Source organism: Pongo pygmaeus, chromosome 12 (genome assembly GCF_028885625.2).
Source record: "Pongo pygmaeus isolate AG05252 chromosome 12, NHGRI_mPonPyg2-v2.0_pri, whole genome shotgun sequence".
In the NCBI taxonomy this organism is placed as follows: Eukaryota; Metazoa; Chordata; class Mammalia; order Primates; family Hominidae; genus Pongo; species Pongo pygmaeus.
Window position 1 is genome coordinate 130667027 of NC_072385.2, and position 20567 is coordinate 130687593.

The 20567-nt window shown below is 46.1% G+C and overlaps 1 protein-coding gene across 2 annotated transcripts in view; it reads right to left on the reverse strand.

The window, feature by feature from the left end:
- TRAPPC12 (trafficking protein particle complex subunit 12) overlaps positions 1 to 20567 on the reverse strand; it is a 108696-nt gene that overhangs the window by 45785 nt on the left and 42344 nt on the right. For both annotated transcript variants that reach the window (XM_054476580.2, XM_054476579.2), the window contains 2 exons: positions 14799 to 14912; positions 12129 to 12267 (listed from right to left, as the gene is read on the reverse strand). In XM_054476580.2, coding sequence (XP_054332555.1) covers positions 12129 to 12267; positions 14799 to 14912 — 253 coding nt within the window. The remainder of the gene's footprint in view (positions 1 to 12128; positions 12268 to 14798; positions 14913 to 20567) is intronic.

Genomic DNA, 20567 nt, shown 5'->3' on the forward strand with positions numbered 1-20567 from the left:
TTTGGGGTGAAGGACTGTGTTCTCGGGATCTCAAATTGAAACTTAAAATATGTATTTTTTTCTCAGAAATACTATTAAATATAGTGGCCAGCTGTAGCTGAAAGAGTAATATTAATACTTGATTAAAGGTACATTCCGACCAGCTGCAGTCTTATCACCTGTGCCCTTGTTAGAACTTCAGAATCTCAGGGCCTGCCCTCCACAAGAGGCTGGGTGACTCCTGTGCACGCTGAGATGGAGAAGCACTGCTCTAAAACAGTACCTTACTGATGTGAAATTAAAATTCGCTAACTCAAAGGTTATCAGGTAATATCAATTATATTTTTATAATGTCTCAAAATGCACACTGACCTTCCTTAGGATCAAATTAAAACAGGTAATCGGTACTATACAGTGCCTTCATTATAACAGGTAATCAGTACTACATATAGTGCATTCATTACATATCACACAGGAAAATGTCCCTCATTAGATATATATTGTTTCCTTGCTACCTCTACCCTTTTAAAAACCACACAGGCATTTAAAGCCTAAATGGGGGTTAAGGGAAAAGAAAGTGATGAAATTCTGCCTGAACTTCTGTGAGGCCTTGGGGACCAAACACCTACTTGTACTCGTGGACTCTGCGCTGCTGGAGCAGGTGGAGTTGAGCTGTGGTCAGATCCTCCTCCTCCAACAAACCTAACTTCCGGGCTCTTTTCAAATCTCCCCCGTGCCAAGGCACTCCCATTGCTACTGCTTTTGGGAGGTGGGGAGGATATTTTTGTGAACAAAATTTACCCATTTCTTCCTTACATTTGGGGGACATATTGAATAAAATCACAATTAAAACTAGCACTAATGTAGCAAAATTCTTTCAGAATTAAATTTTAACATTTTAAAAAGAAAATATGTTAATGTTATTTTAAAAAATGTTAATGAGCCCTTCCCCTGCCCCCCAGTAACAGTTAACTATAACTCAGCTGGGCACGGTGGCTCATGCCTGTAATCCCAGCACTTTGGGAGACTGAGGCGGGCAGATCACTTGAGGCTGGAAGTTAGAGACCAGCCTGGCCAACATGGTGAAAACCCCGTCTCTACTAAAAATACAAATATTAGCTGGGTGTGGTGGCATGCGCCTATAATCCCAGCTACTCGGGAGGCTGAGGCAGGAGAACTGCTTGAATCTGGGAGGTGGATGTTGCAGTCAGCCGAGATCGCACCACTGCACTCTAGCCTGGGCAACGGAGCGAGACTCCATCTCAAAAAGAAGAACATAAAAACCACAGTAACTGGAACTTCTGGGCATCCTCGTTCCCACGAAGGGTGATCAGCTCCTCCTGCTTCACCGGCCAGTCCCTCGGTCCAGACAGAAAACTGCAGCCTGAAGAGGACTGCCTGGGGCTCTGTGGAAGGGAAGAGATGGCTGGCTGTGTCCTCATTATGGTGGCACTATTCCCTCACGCTGCTACCTCTCCTTGTAGACACTTGGTTATCAAGTAAACAAACATTCCCTAATCCCAATTCATCAAAAACTGCCAACATACGGCCACCAGGCCACTTGGCAGCCGTTCTGCAGAGACTGTCAGCTGGGAGCTCTGGCAGCATCCCCCAAGCAATCCTCTCTCATGCTTCCCTCAATGGGAACCCAAAAGCTGGGCCCTCCCCAGGTAGATGCAAAACCAAGAAAGACAGCAGCGGTGACCCAAGCCGGCCAGGTTCTTCCTTAAACATGCTGTCATCGTTTGAGCCTTTCTTAGCAATAGCTGGAGCAAAGTGAAGACTGAAGTGGAAAAAGATCTTCGTTCCTCCTTGACTTGTATCATTGAAAAAGTCTTGCACAGGTTAAAAATCTTAAAGAATAAAAATCCGAAGGGAAAACATTATCTGCAACTTCATATGAAAGAGAAAAATGTAGGGAATTAAATCAGAAAGAAAAACACCCTTTCCTAGAAAAAATATATGGATCACAGAATTAAAACAATAAACGGAAGCAGCTGGAGAAACCGTCTGTGAGCTCCAGGTAAGGTGTGTGAATTTCACTGAGCTGACATTTACTCAGCAGCTCCTAGCGCTGGGCAGGAGGGCCTGCACCGGGTGCACACAATGACAGTCACGAGGTCCGTATCCTCAAGGAAACTACTCCCCTCTTCAACAAGATGCACACAGAAGCTGCTTTGGTGTAATTCATACTTTTGTTCTTAAGTAAATGCACATAAAAATACCTTTAAGCTGATTCTCTCAGTGGCCAAACCTAGTCCCTGTCTCTGAAGAGCTACCCTGGGAATCTCACTGAAATCCTCCATGCTGAGGGTGGTTGTCAAGTGAGATAAAATATGCAAGGTTTCCACACCAGCCCTGAGGCCTGTCTCTCTCCTGCAGGGAGAAAGAGCATTGGAAAGGAAAAAAAAGGAGAAGCTAGTCAAAATCTGCAAGGAAAAACAATTCCTAGTGGATCTTTCTGGAAGATTCCCATGTATAGTTGTGACCTGCCAAAATCTAGGTTGATGTAAATACTGTAGAAGTGTTCTCATTAATCATTTAGAAAACATTAAATGAAAATATTCCTATAAAATTTATTTCAGACTGTCCCTTGTTGTGCTGAAAATCCGTGCTGCCACTATAGAAAAGAGAAATGTGCCAGGAATTGCCCGGGCCTTGGTGCTGGGCAGTGAAAAATGAAAGGGAACAAAGATGACATTTCAGCTTCCCTTCAGCTGGGTGTGGGAGGGCGGAAGCCCTTTACCTTCTGCCACTCACTAGCTGTTTGTGCTGGGTGGATCACATTCTCTCTGCAGCCTTCTGTGTCACTGCAAACTAAGGCAGGAGGGCCCAGAGGCAGCTAGGTTGCCGTGAGGCCGGAGCAGGTGTGACATGATGCCTGGACGCCTGTGCCACCTGTCTCAGAGAATGTGGCTGCCGGAGCCTTCCAGACCCTTTGCCCAATTTTAACAGCTTTACCCTTTCTTCAATAAGGCACAAACTTACAAGTTTGCCCTGGCATTTCCATCTCATTTTCAAGTTATGCAAATGCTTTGCTGGGAAGACTGCTTTGTATTTATTTCCCTTTGTCTCCGCCTGTCTGGGTGTGTCCTTCCCTATCCTGACCTCAGCAGGCAGGATAAGCCATGCCTTTGGTTTCCCTCTGCTCAACGTAGGGGATACTGCTTGGTGTCTGTGCCCGGCCAAGCACAGAGTGTCACACTTACAGCTCTCAACAAGTCATTTTTGACTTTAATGTGGCATTGTAAATAAAAACAAAACAAAACAAAAAAAATCCCACAAAAACAGTGAGAAAGTCCTAAGGGGAAAAAAAAAACCTTAAATATTTATTATTTAAATGATTCACTTAACTAAAGTCTCCAAAGCCCTGAGGCATGAAGACAAACTGAGGCTTGGGTCACTGCCTCTGTACAAGTCTGCCACAGTCACGTGCAACCCACATGTGGCTTCAGCTACAGCCCAGTGACTGGCCAAGGCCTGTATCTTGTGCAGACAGGATAAGGAGAGGTCTCCATTTGGGTGTTCTCATGGTAGATACAGAACCCCAAACTGAAAATTCCCCTATTTTTAGTAGTTTGTTCTAAGAAAAGACTGAAAATGCCAGAGTTCATAAAAACGGTGGGCAAAGTGAAAAGCAGTAAGATGAACTAATGAGCCTTCTCCAAACAAATAAAGCAGCGATCACGTGTCCAACCATCAACGCTCGGGAGTTCTGATGCAAAGCACTGTGACCTGGAAATCTAAAGCAGAACGTGGTCACTCTGCGAGGTGAGGTAATTTTGTCATGAAAAATAAAATCCGACACTGGAAACATGCTGAATATTTAATTCTGAGATATCACGTATGGTTATGTGTTGATAAAAAGTTTCAGAATTTAATTTGAGAACTCAAAATGTGAATTTCCTGATTTTGGAGGGAGGATGAAAAAGGAAGAAAGATCCAGTGACAGTGTGCCTTTACGCACACAGAGGAGCAGACAGCTGATGGAAGAGTAGAGAGATTCGGCATCTGATTAATGGAAGTGTTTGCCCCATCCACTTTAATTTGACCTGATGGTAATCCGTAAGGATGAAGTTCTGAAGTACCATTTCCTGTGAAGTCATTACAGCTCTTGTAACTTAGACTACACATACAGATCTGAATTTAGTATTAGAAGCAGCACTGTACTTCTTAAACTGTATAGTGAAGATAATCAAGCTGCTTTATTTCCAGTGGGAAGATCTTTTGGGCTCCTATTTTCCCTCTAGTTGCATGGAAACTTGAAGTGAGCAATTTAATGCAGAATGTGGTACTTTAAAAATTCAAAGCACTATGAAAGTTTACATGCTCACTGCCATCGTGAATGTTTCTTTGGAACAAGAGGGGTAATTCCAAACAACGGATTAAAAAGATGGTGGTGGGGGTCTGGAAAAATTTAACTGTCTGAGAGAGGATGAAATTAACCTTGTCAGGAATGGACATTTAATTTTCTTTAACATAGTGAATATGTACAACACAAGAGTGAACCCAAGTGTAAACTATGAACATTTGTTAATAATGCTGTACCAATACTGGTTCATCAACTGTAACAAATGTTACCACACCAATGCAAGCTGTTAATATAAAATGAATGAATGTTCTAGAAATACTTTCATGGACATAATACCTATCAACACTTTTCATGACTGCAAACCCTATAATGGGAGAAACAATCTGTACTAGTGTAACAATTTAAAAAATTTAAAGAAAAATCTAAAAGAAAATTAAAGAAAGAAGGCTAGTACGGGGATCTGAAGAATGGCTCTCAAAAGAGAAACTTTGTAGGATTTTGGAAAGGTATTTTAAAGCCCTAACGTGAATAGTAATTATTAAATTATCAACATTTAAGACAAACAAAAACAAAAATACTTTTAGTGCTGGGTAAAGGCTGGCATCCATGGCGACCTTGCCGCCCTCTGGGCTGGATGAGGTTTCCTGGGACCGGGATGCTCCCTGCAGATGCTGAGGTGCCAGTGAAGGCAGACGGCTGTGCTATGGTGAGATTACAGAGACTGTCTGTCTACAGGGCCAAAGACTCTGTGGGAGGAGATCCCGGGAGCACTCACGTTAAGTGCATCCCACTGCACTCTATGGAAGATGGCGAGGGCAGTAGGTGGCCTAGGGCCTCAAGGGTATGCCAGGAGAGAAAGCATCTTTGACAGGTGTGCACGAGGGGCTCTGCGGGGCTGCCTCAGAGCTCTTGGAAGCTCCAGGTGAAGAGCTGCAAGTCAGCAGCTGTGTAGACTCTCTTCCCAACACTGCATCTCCCAGAGCTCCTCCACATCCAGCGGATGGTCCCAGCAAGTGTGCAGAGCTCTTCCCACACCCAGCAGATGGTCCCAGCAACAGTGTGCAGAGCTCCTTCACACCCAACGGACTGTCCCAGCAACAGGGTGCAGAGCTCCTCCACACCCAGCGGACGGTCCCAGCAACAGTGTGCAAAGCTCCTCGACACCCAGCGGACTGTCCCAGCAACAGGGTGCAGAGCTCCTCCACACCCAGCGGACTGTCCCAGCAACAGGGTGCAGAGCTCCTCCACACCCAGCGGACTGTCCCAGCAACAGGGTGCAGAGCTCCTCCCACACCCAGCAGAAGGTCCCAGCAACAGTGTGCAAAGCTCCTCCCACACCCAGTGGAAGGTCCCAGCAACAGTGTGCCGCAGCTCCCTTAGGAAACGTTCTGGAAAGCTGTCTGGTAAATGTCTTTACTTGTCTCAGCTTACTTGGCAATGACAAAGGCATGATTTCTTTGCATTTATTATTCCTGATATAACAGTATGTGGAATAAAGAAGATACTCCTAAAACGTGTTATGTTGCAAACAAAAAGGGTTATGTTTGTATTTTTAAATTAGAATTATTTTTTCAGGGTTGAAAATAGTATTTCCCAGAATGGGAGAAGGTATTAATATTTCCCAAATACAAAACAGATGAAGGATTAAATACCTACTATATAGAATGAACCTCAACCAATTAATAACAAAGATAACCCAATAGAAACACAGGCCAAGATTATGAAAGGGTGAGTCACCAAAGAGGAAACTCCGACAGACAAAGGACACATAATTCGGCAGAAATCAGAAAGACGTCAGTTGCAACAGGAGGTAGAATTTTAGACTCACTGGTGAAAGTCTGACAATCTTTAGTTACACAAGAGTGGGGAAACAAACTGACAGGCTGTGGCTGGGAGTGGAAATTAGCATGGTCACTCTCACATATGCCAGTTTAAATTTACAGCTCAGAGAAACGCCTGAACATGTACAAAGGGAAATGTACAAGGATGCCCATAACACCACTGCTCATAATAGCCGAAAGTTGGAAAGATCCTAATTGTTCATCCTTATGGATACGGATATGGATGGATATGAATAACGGAAAGTGGGGAAAAAAAAGCAAATGAAGAAAGATATGCTCATGATATACATTTACAAAGCTTATAAGACAACAGTCTCTCTCTCTATATGTATTTCTCTGTGTGTATGTATATGTGTGTGTATGAAGCAAATATGTAAAAACATGACCTGGAAGAATACACAACAAACCATGACTGTGACTGCCTCTGGGAGGGGACTGAATTGGGAGGAGGTTCACAGGCTGTATCAGCAATGGGGGCTTTCATTTGTTACAAAAATGTCTAAGGCAAATATGAAAAAATATTTGTTAATGGTCTGAGTATTTAATATTTGTATTTAAATAAACGTCAATTTTTGTTGAGCAAAGAGTAGATTCAACCAGATCCCAAAACAGACTTTCTCATAAGGTATGGAAGTAGTGGGTTAGAATAAAAGTAAATAGCTTTTATTAAAAAGCTATTAGAACAGAAAAAAAAGTAAAGTAAAAGTAAACAGTAAATAGATGTGGGCAACATAGAAAAATCAAATATCTGAATTTGCACAAATCCATCTGGAAACAACAGTGACATCCTGTGCAATGAAAGAGTACTCTACCTCAACTATCTGAAGAATTCACGAGTAGGGAACTTCTGTTTCAAAATCAGAGAAACGCGAATAGGAAAGGCAACTTTAAGATATACTTATCTTTTTCTCTGTCCCTGGAGATACATGATACAGGGTATCACTATGCAAGTGAAGTTCAATTTTCAGAGATAAGACAGTGGCTAAGAGCAAGTTTTCTGCACACTATTTTTATTCTTCTTGTTTTGACATCTTCCACCAGTATGGCCAATGCCGATCCTCTGAATTCCTGAAGCTGCATGACAATTCTAGACAGAAGAGCTCAGTTGCCAAGTTATGTGTGAAGTCTGAGGGAACTAAAGCCACACAGTCTTTAAGTGTGTCCTGCAGGGACACAGAGGACTTCCAGTGAATGAAAAGATGTGGACAATCTGCTCACAACCCCCAGCCAGTTGGCTTCTAAACACAAATGTGAGCTTTCAATGACTACCCCACAACCCACGAAAAGAACTCTGATAAAAGGCTTGATGCAAGCAGCTTCCACCTCCACTGCTTGCGGCTGGGTTCTGGGGATGGATGAAGCTGGGCTCTGGGTTCTAGGGATGGATGTAGGGTCTGAGAGGGGAAGAAGCAATGAATGCAGTAGAAGAGGAACAGAGGAAAAGGGGGTGGAGATTGAGGAGCAAGAAAGGAAAATAAAGAGAGGACACCCAGGTCAGAGTCAGTGCTACCTGGGCTTCTCTTGTGGCTTTGGGGGCCCCAACCAGAACCGTACAGACCTCAGCTCCAGGGGCGCGGGGCTGGATCAGCCCCAGGCCCATAGTCCTCAGGATTCTTCCTGTGCGCAGGAGGGAGCGTCCAAACAAGTGAAAGACACAGCGCCAGGGTCAGAAACGGGGCTGGGCTTTGGGGGTGGCTGAAAGTAACTGACTGAAATTGCTAGATATGACATGTAAATACAGCAGCCATAATACTGTTCCTTTCTTGGATGAATTTTTTTAAAAAAACTTTCATGATTTTTACACGATTCGTTACATGTCTTGTTATGAATATTCTGAATGGGCAAAAATTATGCCCAATATTTACATGAAATATATTAAAGCTCATTCATAAAAGTTTTTATAATTATAGCCTCCTTTTAAAGCACATTTTAACAACTTGCTTTGCTTATATATTGCAAGCGAAAATGAAGTGAATGAATGAAAATCTTACATTTATGCTTTGTTACACCACAAAATGAGAAGAAAAATTAGTAAACATCCAGCATATTATTGAGGATGAATGTTAATACACTTTTGCTAAAATGTATGTATGATTTATGTGTATTTCATAATTTAAATTAGCTTCTTAATGATGCATAGCTGCTATCTTCTCTTTATCCATTTACCAATGCAATTTAATTTCAGGAAGAATCAAAGCATGTTTTCTAGGCTTGACTGAACATCCTTAGGAAAAAATGTCCTGAAAATGAGGAAAGATGACAGGAAGTTCTCTACCTAAACGCACGGATTTTGATTCTTTATCTTAAAGGGCACTCAGTGTCATTTCCATCAAAATCCTCTCCTTAGAGATGGGTAAACAGTGCCACGGAGTCTTCAGCACATTGTAAAATAGGATACACAAGGCGAGGTTGGGCATTCCTGAATGGCCAAAGGTAAAGGTTAGAGACCAATGGGAGCTGGAGTTTTTTTTTTTTTTTTTTGAGACAGAGTCTCGCTCTGTCACTCAGGCTGGAGTGCAGTGGTATGATCTTGACTCACTACAACCTCCACCTCCTGGGTTGAAGAGATTCTCATGCCTCAGCCTCCTGAGTAGCTGGTAGTACAGGTGTGCACCACCATGTCCGGCTAATTTTTTGTATTTTTAGTAGAGACGGGGTTTCACCACGTTGGCCAGGCTGGTCTTGAACTTCTGGCCTCAAGAGATCTTGAGATCTTCACGGCCTCCCAAAGTGCTGGGATTCCAGGCATTAGCCACTGTACCCAGCCAAGCTGGAGTGCTGGGATTCCAGGCATTAGCCACTGTACCCAGCCAAGCTGGAGTGCTGGGATTCCAGGCATTAGCCACTGTACCCAGCCAAGCTGGAGTGCTGGGATTCCAGGCATTAGCCACTGTACCCAGCCAAGCTGGAGTGCTGGGATTCCAGGCATTAGCCACTGTACCCAGCCAAGCTGGAGTGCTGGGATTCCAGGCATTAGCCACTGTACCCAGCCAAGCTGGAGTGCTGGGATTCCAGGCATTAGCCACTGTACCCAGCCAAGCTGGAGTGCTGGGATTCCAGGCATTAGCCACTGTACCCAGCCAAGCTGGAGATTTTTACTTGGTCATCATAGGAAACATCTGCCTTTCAGTCACACTCATTCTTAAACACCTGTCATAAATTCAGAAGCAGGTGTTGTAAGAGGAGTCATTTGGAATCTGTAATTCACACGGACCTCAGTAGGAAAAGAAACCAAGCACTTGGTGCAGCTCTGCGCTTCAGGGTATCTGGTGGTTTCGATTAAGGCCTGTGTGCTCAAGGCCCTGAGTTTTCTGTTAGCAGCAGACAAAATGCCTAAAAATATCAGCTGTCAAGTCCCAGTTCCAGTCCCCGGCCCAGGCAGAGTCCCACAGACCTGGGTCCAGCCCCCTCCCAGGACTATGAACCACGTGGGAAGGCCGGGGTTGGAGGAGATGCTCAGGCTGCAGTCAGGCAGAGGGGGAAGGGATGGCTTTATTTATGCTGGGGGGAAAACAAAGCTGATCCTTATAAGAAATAGGAAAACAGCTGTTTCTTGACTATGATAGCTACCAGGCATAACTGATTAAATAGAAACACCCTCAAACTTCCCCAATTAACAATGCCTTTAACCTTTCCATCTTTTCTTCACAACCTACCAAGTGACAGGCTCCCCATTCTTTTTGGGCTGGAAATTCAGTCTTACATGGAAAGAATGACCCTCAAATTGGCGATGAAGTGGAGACAAGAAAGGGACACGACAGAATCAGGGAGCCCAGTTAATTTACAAGGTAGAACAGTATCCCTTGAACAACCAGCCATGGCTGTATATCTCCAACTCATGAGTGGATGTGGGAACCACCTACGTACGGACTGGACGGAACTTTGGGAGGGACGTAGATGAGACTTGCTCCTGGGGAGAGAGGACAGATAAAGCCCTGCTCCTCGAGGACAGTGCTTGCGACCACCGGGCAGCTTCCAGGCTGGAGTGCGGGAGAAGACATATCCCAGGGAAGAGCTAAAGACATCTTTATCCAACTCATGGCTGAAAAAGCCAGACTCCTGGGGACAGAAGACCTGCTTGGCCAGCAATGCCAGTGAGGGCCCTTCAGCAAGTTCCCGAGACTCCTCTGGCCCCACTTCCTCCACCTGTTGGCCAGGACACGGCAGACAGAGCTCCTGAACACGCACCCTCAAGCGGTCCTGGCTTTGGTCTGTTCCTCCTGGTCATGTGGAAGGCTAGCAGGACTGGACAGGCCAGCGGGTGGGCAGGACTGGCTTCTACGTCCCTGGATGACACAGAGTCCTGCATCCGAGAGTGACAGTGGTGTTGCTGGTCCTTCCTGACTCTGTGGCTACCTAGCTTGGTTGGTTCACTTCCATGAAATCAAGCCAGCCCCATCAAGACAATCTCTTCGATTTATGCCCTATTTTAGTTATTAAAAGTTACCCTTCCCATTTTTTCTTTTCCACAAGGGGCAAATTCCCTTAGTCAGAAGGAAGAAACAATTTTAATACCAGTGAGACTAAAGGTCAAAAAACACTTTATACTAAAAATGATAAAAATCTCCATCAATTCCGGGATAACTCAGAGCAATACAGACCAACTCCCGTCCGCTTACTTGGAGGAAGGTAAAGATGATAAAGGAGAGAGCATGGGGAATAAAGAAAGCCGGCGTCTGCATTCGTTCCTATGCCCCTCCAAAGAAACAGAGCTGAGTTTTAACCAAAAAACAACACGCAAAGAAATTCAAAGATTTGTTTTTACTTCTAGCCTTTTTAGTTCATCTATTTACCTACTAGTATCAACCAAGTTCAATAGAATGTTTATTTAAATTTCCTGAGACTTCTATAGGAATTATTATTTTATTATTAATCAGGCCTTTGCATTTCTTGTACCACTGGTTTTAAATATTTTCTACCTCCAATCAGGCTCTGCATTTCCTGACAACTAGGACCATTCTTTGTAGCTCCACTGCCGCAGCCAACAAATGCTGACAATCGAGCCTGCAAAATGTGGCATTGCAAGACTTTCCCATGTTACTGATATATCCGGAAGAGAGTAAGAAAACCAGCAAATACAGTTGGTACTAGATAGCAGCCACTATTCCAAGCAACTTACACATGACATCATTTAATCTTCAGGACAACCCAGGAAGCGAGGAGGACTGGCAACTCTGTTTTACCAATAAGGACACTGGGGCACAGAGATGTCAGATAACTCCCCCAAGGCTACACGAGTCAATGGGAAGCAGGATGTAACTGGGTATGCCTGACAACAGGGCGTGGGCTTTCAATAGCTGCTTACACTGCCCTCACAAGACATCCTGCCAAGACTGTTTTCTATTTAAGAACACACGAGAGGCTTCAAACATATTTATAAGGTTCTCCACCAAGAGACACACACTGCACAAGGCTCCCAGTGCTGCAGAAGGCTCTCCGTAACCCGCCCTTCTCCATTCCCAACTGGTGGTTTCTTGCCACTCTCCTAGAACTACCCTATGCTGTAGCCTAGTGTTTTCCAAACAATAGTGGTGACTGTGACCCAAAGGGTGAACCACAACCAGATTTTTAAAATAAATCAGAATAGAGACAAATGGAAAATGTCACGGCGTGTGCCATATGCACGGACACATTTGGTTCCAGTGCTCTGCATCTCTGTGCGCCAGGTCCCGGTATGGGACAGCTCTTCCCCGTGGAGCGCAGCTCAGACGTTTACTACCCGGCCCCTGCACCAAATCATGCTGCCTTGACAGAGCAGGTGCTTGACACATGGCTGCTAAATGTACAAACAGATGCACCAGGGAGCACCTCCAGGTCAGTGTTTCAGTAAATCTGAGTGGGAGCATTCTGTAAGTCAAGTCTTGTTGCTAGGTACTTATCTGATTTTTCAAGACTGGATAAATAAGGAAAACTGAGGCTACCAAATTATGTATAAATCAAAGCAAACCAGAGCGACACACATACAAACATACAAATATTAAATACCATGGCCTTACCCCTGCGCCCAGGGTACACGTGCGGGTAGTACTCGTAATAAAGATCTGGCTGATCAAGATTTCCAAAGGGTTCAAATTCCATCTCAGCATTTTGGAAAAGGCCCAACTTCACTAGTAGTGCCAGCCTCACAAACCAGAGCTAAAAACAAAATACAATGGAAACAATAGGTTATCTACATATATCCAGTTCAGAATTTGCTATTCCTTATGAAGTTGGTGTTAGAGGTTAATTTCTCATATATTAAAATAAGGGCTAACCTAACTTTCTATTTTTGCATATTTACACAATCGTGTTTAAAAAATTACTCTTGAAGCTGGGCATGATGCCTCATGCCTGCAGTTCCAGCTACTCAGGAGGCTGAGGTGGGAAGATCGCTTGACCCCAGGAGTCTGAGTCCAGCCTGGGCAACATAGCGAGACCCTGTCTCTAAAAAGAAATTACTATTGAGCTTAATAACAATGTGAATGATTTTACATAATTGTTTACTCAATAAGTAAACAGTGCTTACTGAGCAGGTGTGTGGGCAAAGCACTGTGCTAGGTGTCATGAAGATGAAAAGGCACCAAGGAATGCGCCACCTGGTGGAGGGCGGGGGAATGACGGTGGGAACGGGAGCAGGAAGGAGAGGCAGCGCAGGGATGGGTTGTGTTTGAGGGCAGCTCTCAGGGCTGCGGAATTTCAAGGGGCCACAGGCTAAGGAAGGGTCTGCTGGTTCAGGGAACGTAAGGACAAAGGTACAGAGTGGACAAAACACAACATACGAGAGAGCACAGTGTGCTCTGGCAGCATCTGGGGTACATTCAGGAAAATGGTGGGAATTTGCATTAGACAGCTGCAGAGCCAGAGACTTAGGATTAAAAGGGGTACCTTAGAAATGACCTAATTTGATCTGACTTTACTGATGAGAAGAATGAATTTCACTACGTGTCCGCTGAGGGATGAATGGATAAAGGAACGTGGTACGACACACAGTGAAATACCACTCAGCTTTCATGGAGGAAATCCCGTCATTTGTGATGTGGATGAGCCTGGGGGACATGACGTTAGACAAACAAGCCAGGCACAGAAAGACAAACACCGCGTGACCTCACTTAACACATGGAATCTGAAAACACTGAACTCACAGAAGCAGAGTAGATGGCGGGTGCTGGGGCTAGGGGTGGGGAGGAGGGCTGGGCAGGGGAGGTTTGAGAGATGTTAGTCAAAGGAAACAAAATTCAGTGAGACACGAGGAATAAGCTCAATAGATCTATTGTAGACAGAGTGACCACAGTTACAATGTATACTAAAAATTGCTAAGACAGATTTTCAGTGTTCTCATTACACACACACACACACACACACACACACACACACAGGCATGTGAGGCAATGCATGCGATTTAGCTTGATTTAACCATTCCATAGTGTATACATAGCCTGTCATGGTCTGAGGGTTTGCATACAACACGAGAAGATGAAATTCCCATAGGCAATGGGAAACTATCCAGCTCTTGACTAGCTCCGTTTCAGACCTAGTTGGAAAGGAGGGTGGTTCACCCTCTTTAGGCAGCCTGGTGGTTCCTGGCTCCAGGGAGGTCACCATATTGGTGTTGAGCTAGTGCCAACACCTGATCAACAAAGTGCACTATGGCCCAGAACTCCCGGGCCCAAGTGATCCTCCTGCTTCAGCCTCCCCAGTAGCTGGACTACAGTCAATGCGTCACTGCACCGGGCACAGTTTTCGAGCAGGAAAGTGAGATGATCAAAAGTGTGCTTTTTTGGAGGTAGTTTATGGAATGAATGTGAATAAAGAAACTTGAACTAAGTTCATATAAGAGGCCAAAGCAACATTGCAATGAGAGCTCGAACTGCGGGTGGTGGTGGGTTGGAGAGAAATGATAGGAAAACAGCCTAAGATTTGGCAAACCAATGGATGGACAGGTGATGGGGGAAAGTGCATTTAAAGCTAGAGCGGCTCTTCTTGTCGGCTCTTGGGGGAAGAGAGAGAAGAAGAAGGAGCCTGCTGGAAATAGCTAAGCTGTCAGGGCTCCCCAGAGCTGCTCCTTTCAAAAGCTCATCACAGTTCTGAAGGATCTGGTGATCTGTTTAGTCCTGGGGGATTCCCATGTAAGCTAGAAGAACAGTTAAAAACTCCCCAGGGAAAGGTAAGAATTTATCAACGTTTGCAGCTGTTCCTTCTTCTCAGATGAGTTTCCTTTTGTTCACAAGTCTATTTTGTGCATTCCCTTTTCTTTTTTTTTAAATTTCAGAGCAAGTGATATACGAGGAGGAGCAAATGGCACATGGACCCTCCGTCCTTGGGGTGGGCAGACTTACTGCTTCTGTCACTGTTTCCTACCTGGCCCAGACACGCCCCAGAGCCCCGCACAGGCCAGTTGCTACTGCCAGTCGTGAGGCGAACCCACCTGCTGACCCAAAGCCATGCCGGTCCCACCATGAGACGGAGTGTGGGCACCTGTAAGCGTGCTTCTGGGGCACACAGGCGTCCTGACGGGCCGAAGTGAGAATTCCAGTGCCCCAGTATAGTATATACAATATAATTAGGAGAGAAAGAAGCAGGATATGAAAATACACTTTTTGTTACTGGCATGAAAGGCCATGGTCCTGTCCATGTCCCCAAACTGTGATAAGCCAGGTTAAACTACAGCACCTGAAAGGTGTTCTCACCTGCAGTGAATCTGTCGTGTGGCTGGTGGGCAGCCCGCTCTTGCCGTAGCCCTGGCCATGGGCTGTGAGGAGACGTCCACACAGGTCCACTGCTGCCCTCCAGTTTCTGCAGCTCTGCAAGACACGGCAGAACATGTGACCAAACACACATGCAAGGCATGGTGGAATACACGACCCAAACGCATAGCCACTGGCCACAGCTGCTCACCTTGCTGGAAGCAGCGCCAGCCAGCTGTTAGTAATCATGACAAGGTCAGTGTGCTGAAGGCACGGAGGGGAAATGCCATTTGTCAACGCTGCACGTGTAATTAGGCAATAAGAGAGCCAAGCGTGAGATACAGTTCGAGCCGATCAAATCATAAAAACATTAAAATTTAACAACCGATAGGACATCGGGAAGAGGCTTTTTATTGGAAAGCTCCACACATCTCTCAATCTATATGACTGGTTTCCTTTTTAGCAAGATTATCTTGAGATTTCTGTCAATTTAAAATCAATAAGGAAATTTTATGCTATGTGTTGGACATATTTATTTGTATCTGTAAGATCTGCATGTGACTCTAAAATAAGTGGCTTTATGTGTTCATAATTCTATTTTATCAATATGAAAAAATCAATGAACTGGGTGAACACAACATGTTCCAGGCCCGTGTGGCAATGCACGGTATACTTCCACCTCACTTAACGTTACAGCTTCAACATGGAAAGGCTGGCTGCTACTGACACACCGGCTGATTTGTACAGACTCTTGTGTTTACCTTTGCCCTTGTGCAATATAGAAAGGAACGGCTTCAACATGGAAAGGCTGGCTGCTACTGACACACCGGCTGATTTGTACAGACTCTTGTGTTTACCTTTGCCCTTGTGCAATATAGAAAGGACGGCCATCAGGCAAATGAATGGGAAAATAAGATCAGAATGTTTAAACCTTTTAAGAAGCTGAAAGTGGATGCTCACTCTGTCTTTTCTCAATATAATGGGCACTATCTTTGAATACGGTAGACGTCCTCATTTCTGCAGCCAGTCAATAAACATGCTTTAAGTACCTCCTGCCTGACAGAGACTGCAAGGCTGGCGGGGAGGTTAGTGAATGAGCACTCATTAGTGGTATGATCTAGCAAGGGAGACAGACAATTAAACAATATGTTTCTCAGGAATTAACTAAATGATTTTGTGTGCATGCCAAGCGCTTCTCTGACAAGTTTAGGAGTTTACATATTTTAAAAATGTGTGGTAGAGCCTGCCACACACTTCTTCTGTATACTAACTCACGCACGCACTACTCCCTCTCCACACCTCCTGCACTCCACGCCAGGACACAGAGAACTCAGGGCCTGCTCATGAAGCGCCTAGGAGGGCAATGAGTCTCAGCTTTGCACTACAGTTGTTCTGCAGTCCTTTATTTGGGCTTCCTCAGGCAGGAGCTAACGACCTGCTCCAATTCCAGCCGCAGTGGGGGTGTGGGGGGCTGTGTTGAAGGCAGGAGAGTGGGGCTTGTGTCTTCCGGGGCTCTGACATGTGGCCTCACACTCACACTGCAGGCTCAGCAATGGCTGAGTTTACAGAGCTGAGGTCATCTGTCCCACCTCACAGATGTGACAATTAAAGAAGATATATGAAAGTGCTGAGCACAGTGCCAGGCAGGAGGCAGGCATTAAAAATGTGAACGATGCTGTTAAAAATTCCCAAACTGTTTCTACATCAATCCAGAGTCAGCGTGTGCGTGCCTAGTGAAACTCTATGTGTAAGGGAAGGAACTGGTGCTGGGCCTTGAGCTTCAGACAGGCCAGGCTCTACAACTGAGTAGCCGTGTGACCTGCTGCAAGCCGCCAGCTGTCCCTGGGCTGCAGGCATCTCAGTTTCCTCCAGGTCTTCTGAGGGATTGATAGTTGGTTTTTTTTAAAATGCTGAACATTCTACTGTCCACATTACCAGTGTGTTTACCCACTGACCTATCGAAGGACCTCTTGGTTGCCTCTAGTTTTTGGCAACTATGGATAAAGCTGGTATCAACATCTTTGGGCAGATTCTTGTGTGGATACAAGCATTCGGCATAACTGGGTGAAATATCCAGGAGTGTAATGCAATAACTGGATTGCTGGGTTGTATGTAAGAGCATGTTTAGTGTTGTAGGAGGCCGCCAAGCTGTCTTCCTAAGTGGCCGTGCCATCTTGCCTTCCCCAGCAGTGAGGGGTCCCACAGCTGCACATCCCGTGGCACTTGGTGTTGTCCGTGCTCTGTTTTTCAGCCACTCTAACTGGCATGCGTTTCACTGTCAGGTGAACTTTCCACCGTTCTCTCACGGAGTTTTTCCTTTCACTGTACCTGCCACAGCCTGATGGTGAGTACTGGTCTCCATGGCACCCACCAGCGAGCTGCAAATATTAGCAGGACAACTCAGATGAGATTTCTTAAAATCTATCTTGTAGCTTGTTTTTTTTTTTTTTTTTTTGGAAATGAGGAGACCAGAGCATACACAATGCAGGTGGAGTCTGTGGTTTTCTTTACTAGCTGGTGTGCGGCCACTGGACCAAGTCAGAGAACCACTGATCCACGGTGAAGATGAGATCGGTGCCACGTTCCCCCGAACTGTCCAGACTACAGCAAGTAATACAGGATTTCTGTGTTCCGGTTGACAATTCAGAAGTATTTTTAGATTGGTTAAGATAATTTACTAAAACGATCTCCAAATGCCTTCTCTAGTCTAAATTCAATGCAATAATCACTTTATATAATACAAATGGCTCTGTATATTCTCTTTGAATTGCAAATGTGAAAGAGTGAGAGGGAAAGAGATTGTGCCAAGTCTGAACCAGTTCTATATATGCATCTAGGCAGATTCTGTATCCAGGGGCAACTAATAACTGCTCCCTTCCTGGTTCCCTAAGCCTAAGGCTCTGGCCTTTCCTGCTAGAAGGGCTGGGGCCCTCTTCCCTCAGGACATGACCTACAGTGAGGACAGGCAGGAGTTAATCAGGGAGGGGGAGGGGGCGGAGACCCTAGAAGAGGACAGAATGTGTGTGAAGCAAGGCGATAGCAGGCATGGAGGGCACAAAGAGCAGAGGGCAGGGTGCAGGGCCCAAGGGGATGCAGTAAAGGACCAGTGGGCCGGAGGGAGGCGGTGGAGGAGGGGCCGAGCAGGTGTGGATGAGGGGAGGCTGGGGAAGCAGGTGAGGATGGGGTGGCACAGGAGGTGGGGCAGACGGTCGCGTGTGCTGGCCTTTGCAGGCTTCCAAGAGCACAGGCCACAGCAGTGTCGTGTCATCACATTTGAAGGCCCCAGTCTCCCTGCACTGATGGGGTGAACTTAAGGCATCCGTGTAGATGTGGGTAAAGCTATGAGGAGGATGTTCCAGCAGCCGGGCCTGGTGCTGGCAATCTGTGCACATCCTGTGGACGCCCCCCACCCCCTACTGCCTGAGTTGGTGGGCAGAGCTCACAGGAGCCCAGAGCCCAGCCTCATGTGCACCTGCACGGTGATAAGGTTCTGTGCTACTATGGAAGAGCTGGGCATTCACAGCAGAGCTGAGGAGCTGGACAGATACCATATGGCCAGGAAGTCTACAATGTTTACTCTATGGCCTTTTACAGAAAATGCCGGCGGATCCCAGGTCTAGGCCTCTCGTGGCTCAGTAGTTCATTTCTGTTGACTTCAAGGAGGACTGTGGGCTGACTTCAGCCCACGAGTGGCTTGTGACTGATACCTGAGGACGAGGCACAGGAACAGAGATGCTCCTGCAGTCACGTGACAGAGAACTTTATGCGTACGGCATGCAGTGATAACAAAGCAGAGGCCTGCATTTGGCATGTGTTTTCCATTTTATTCTTTCATGACTGATTATTGTGAATTAGTTATTATTTATATTGATGGTGCACAGTGGCAGAAGCAGGCGAGTATTTGTAGAGACAGGGTTTTCCCATGTTGCCCAGGCTTGTCTTGAACTTCTGGGCTGAAGTGATCTACTCACCTCGGCCTCCCAGAGTGCTGGGATTATAGTTACAGGCATGAGCCACTGTGCCTGCCACTATAATTTTTTTTTTTTTTTTTTTTTTTTTTTGAGACAGAGTCTCTATTGCCCAGGCTGGAGTGCAGTGGCACCATCTCGACTTGCTGCAATCTCCGCCTCCTGGGTTCAAGAGCAGATGTCTCCAGAAGGCAGCCTGCAGAGGAACTCAACATCCGGCAGGTTCCAGACAAAGCCATTAGCAGCTTTGTTGAGAGCTGGTTGGACTGGAATCAGACGAGAATAAGATTTGGGGAAAGGCCGGGCATGGTGGCTCATGCCTGTAATCCTAGCACACTGGCAGGCTGAGTCAGGCAGATTGCTTGAGCTCAGGAGCTCAAGGGCAACATGGTGAAACCCTGTCTCTATAAAACAAAAATTAGCTGTGTGTGGTGGCATGCATCTGTAGTCCCAGCTACTTGGGAAGCTGTGGTGGGAGGATCATCTGAGCCCAGGAGGCTGAGGTTGCAGTGACCTGAAATCATGACACTGCACTCCAGCCCAGTGACAGAGTAAGACCCTGTCTTGCCAAAAAAAAAAAAAAAAAAAAAAAAATCAATCAATCAATCAATCAATCAATCTATGGAAACTAAGGAGAGGGAAGCAGAGAGATGGGCAGCCATAGGAACCTCTAGGGAAGTCAGCACTACCAGGCTGCCAGGTGAGGAAAGGCAGACAGCGGCCGCAGAAGGTGAGACACTCAGTGTCTGTGTTTAACCAAGAACTTGAGTGTGTAAAAATGCAGAGGAGGAAGCTGTAGCTGGAGAAGGGCTGATTACACATTAGGAAGAAAGGATGACCCATGGCTCAAGGTTCCAGGCATCAGGCCACACGGGCCGAGGGCTGTCTGTAGGGAGGACAGTCTGCCCGCTGACCTCAGCAGGTGTGTGTCCAGGACTAGGGACGTGAGGTGCTACCAGAACTCTGTTTTGGCTCCAAAGCAGGGGGAAGGTCACTCATCTTTAAAAGTGAGGAGGAAGGGGAGGGGTGAGAGGCTTGAGAGAGGTAGAGACAGTCTAAAAGGGCAGTGGGAGAGACCAGAGCAACCTGACAGGAAGGCCCTGCAGTGCTGATGATCCACTGGATGCTGCCAAGCATCACTGCAGATGCTTGGATGTGGGAATTCCTCCTGCAGCCTCGGCTGCTGGGTGTCCTTGCAGAGGAAGCTGGAGGCCGAAGCTGTCAAAAGCGCAGGTATCTGAGACATGTGCAGTGGAAGAATGAAGGAACAGGCATTTTGGGATTTGGGAAAGGCATGTGTGAGATGTGGATCACGGAAACCACGCTGGGTAGAGAAGGAAGTGAAATAACGAGGTGCTGAGGCACAGTCAGCAAGCAGATCGGGCACGTGTGAGATGTGGATCATGGAAAGCACGCTGGGTAGAGAAGGAAGTGAAGTAACGAGGTGCTGAAGCACAGTCAGCAAGCAGATCGGGCACGTGTGACATGTGGATCACGGAAAGCACGCTGGGTAGAGAAGGAAGTGAAGTAACGAGGTGCTGAGGCACAGTCAGCAAGCAGATCGGGCACGTGTGAGATGTGGATCACGGAAAGCACGCTGGGTGGAGAAGGAAGTGAAGTAACGAGGTGCTGAGGCACAGTCAGCAAGCAGATCGGGCACGTGTGAGATGTGGATCACGGAAACCACGCTGGGTAGAGAAGGAAGTGAATTAACGAGGTGCTGAGGCACAGTCAGCAGATCGGTGACCCACGGTGTGGAGGAAGGCAGAAGAACCACGCGTGGGTGTGGATGCCACAGTGACCA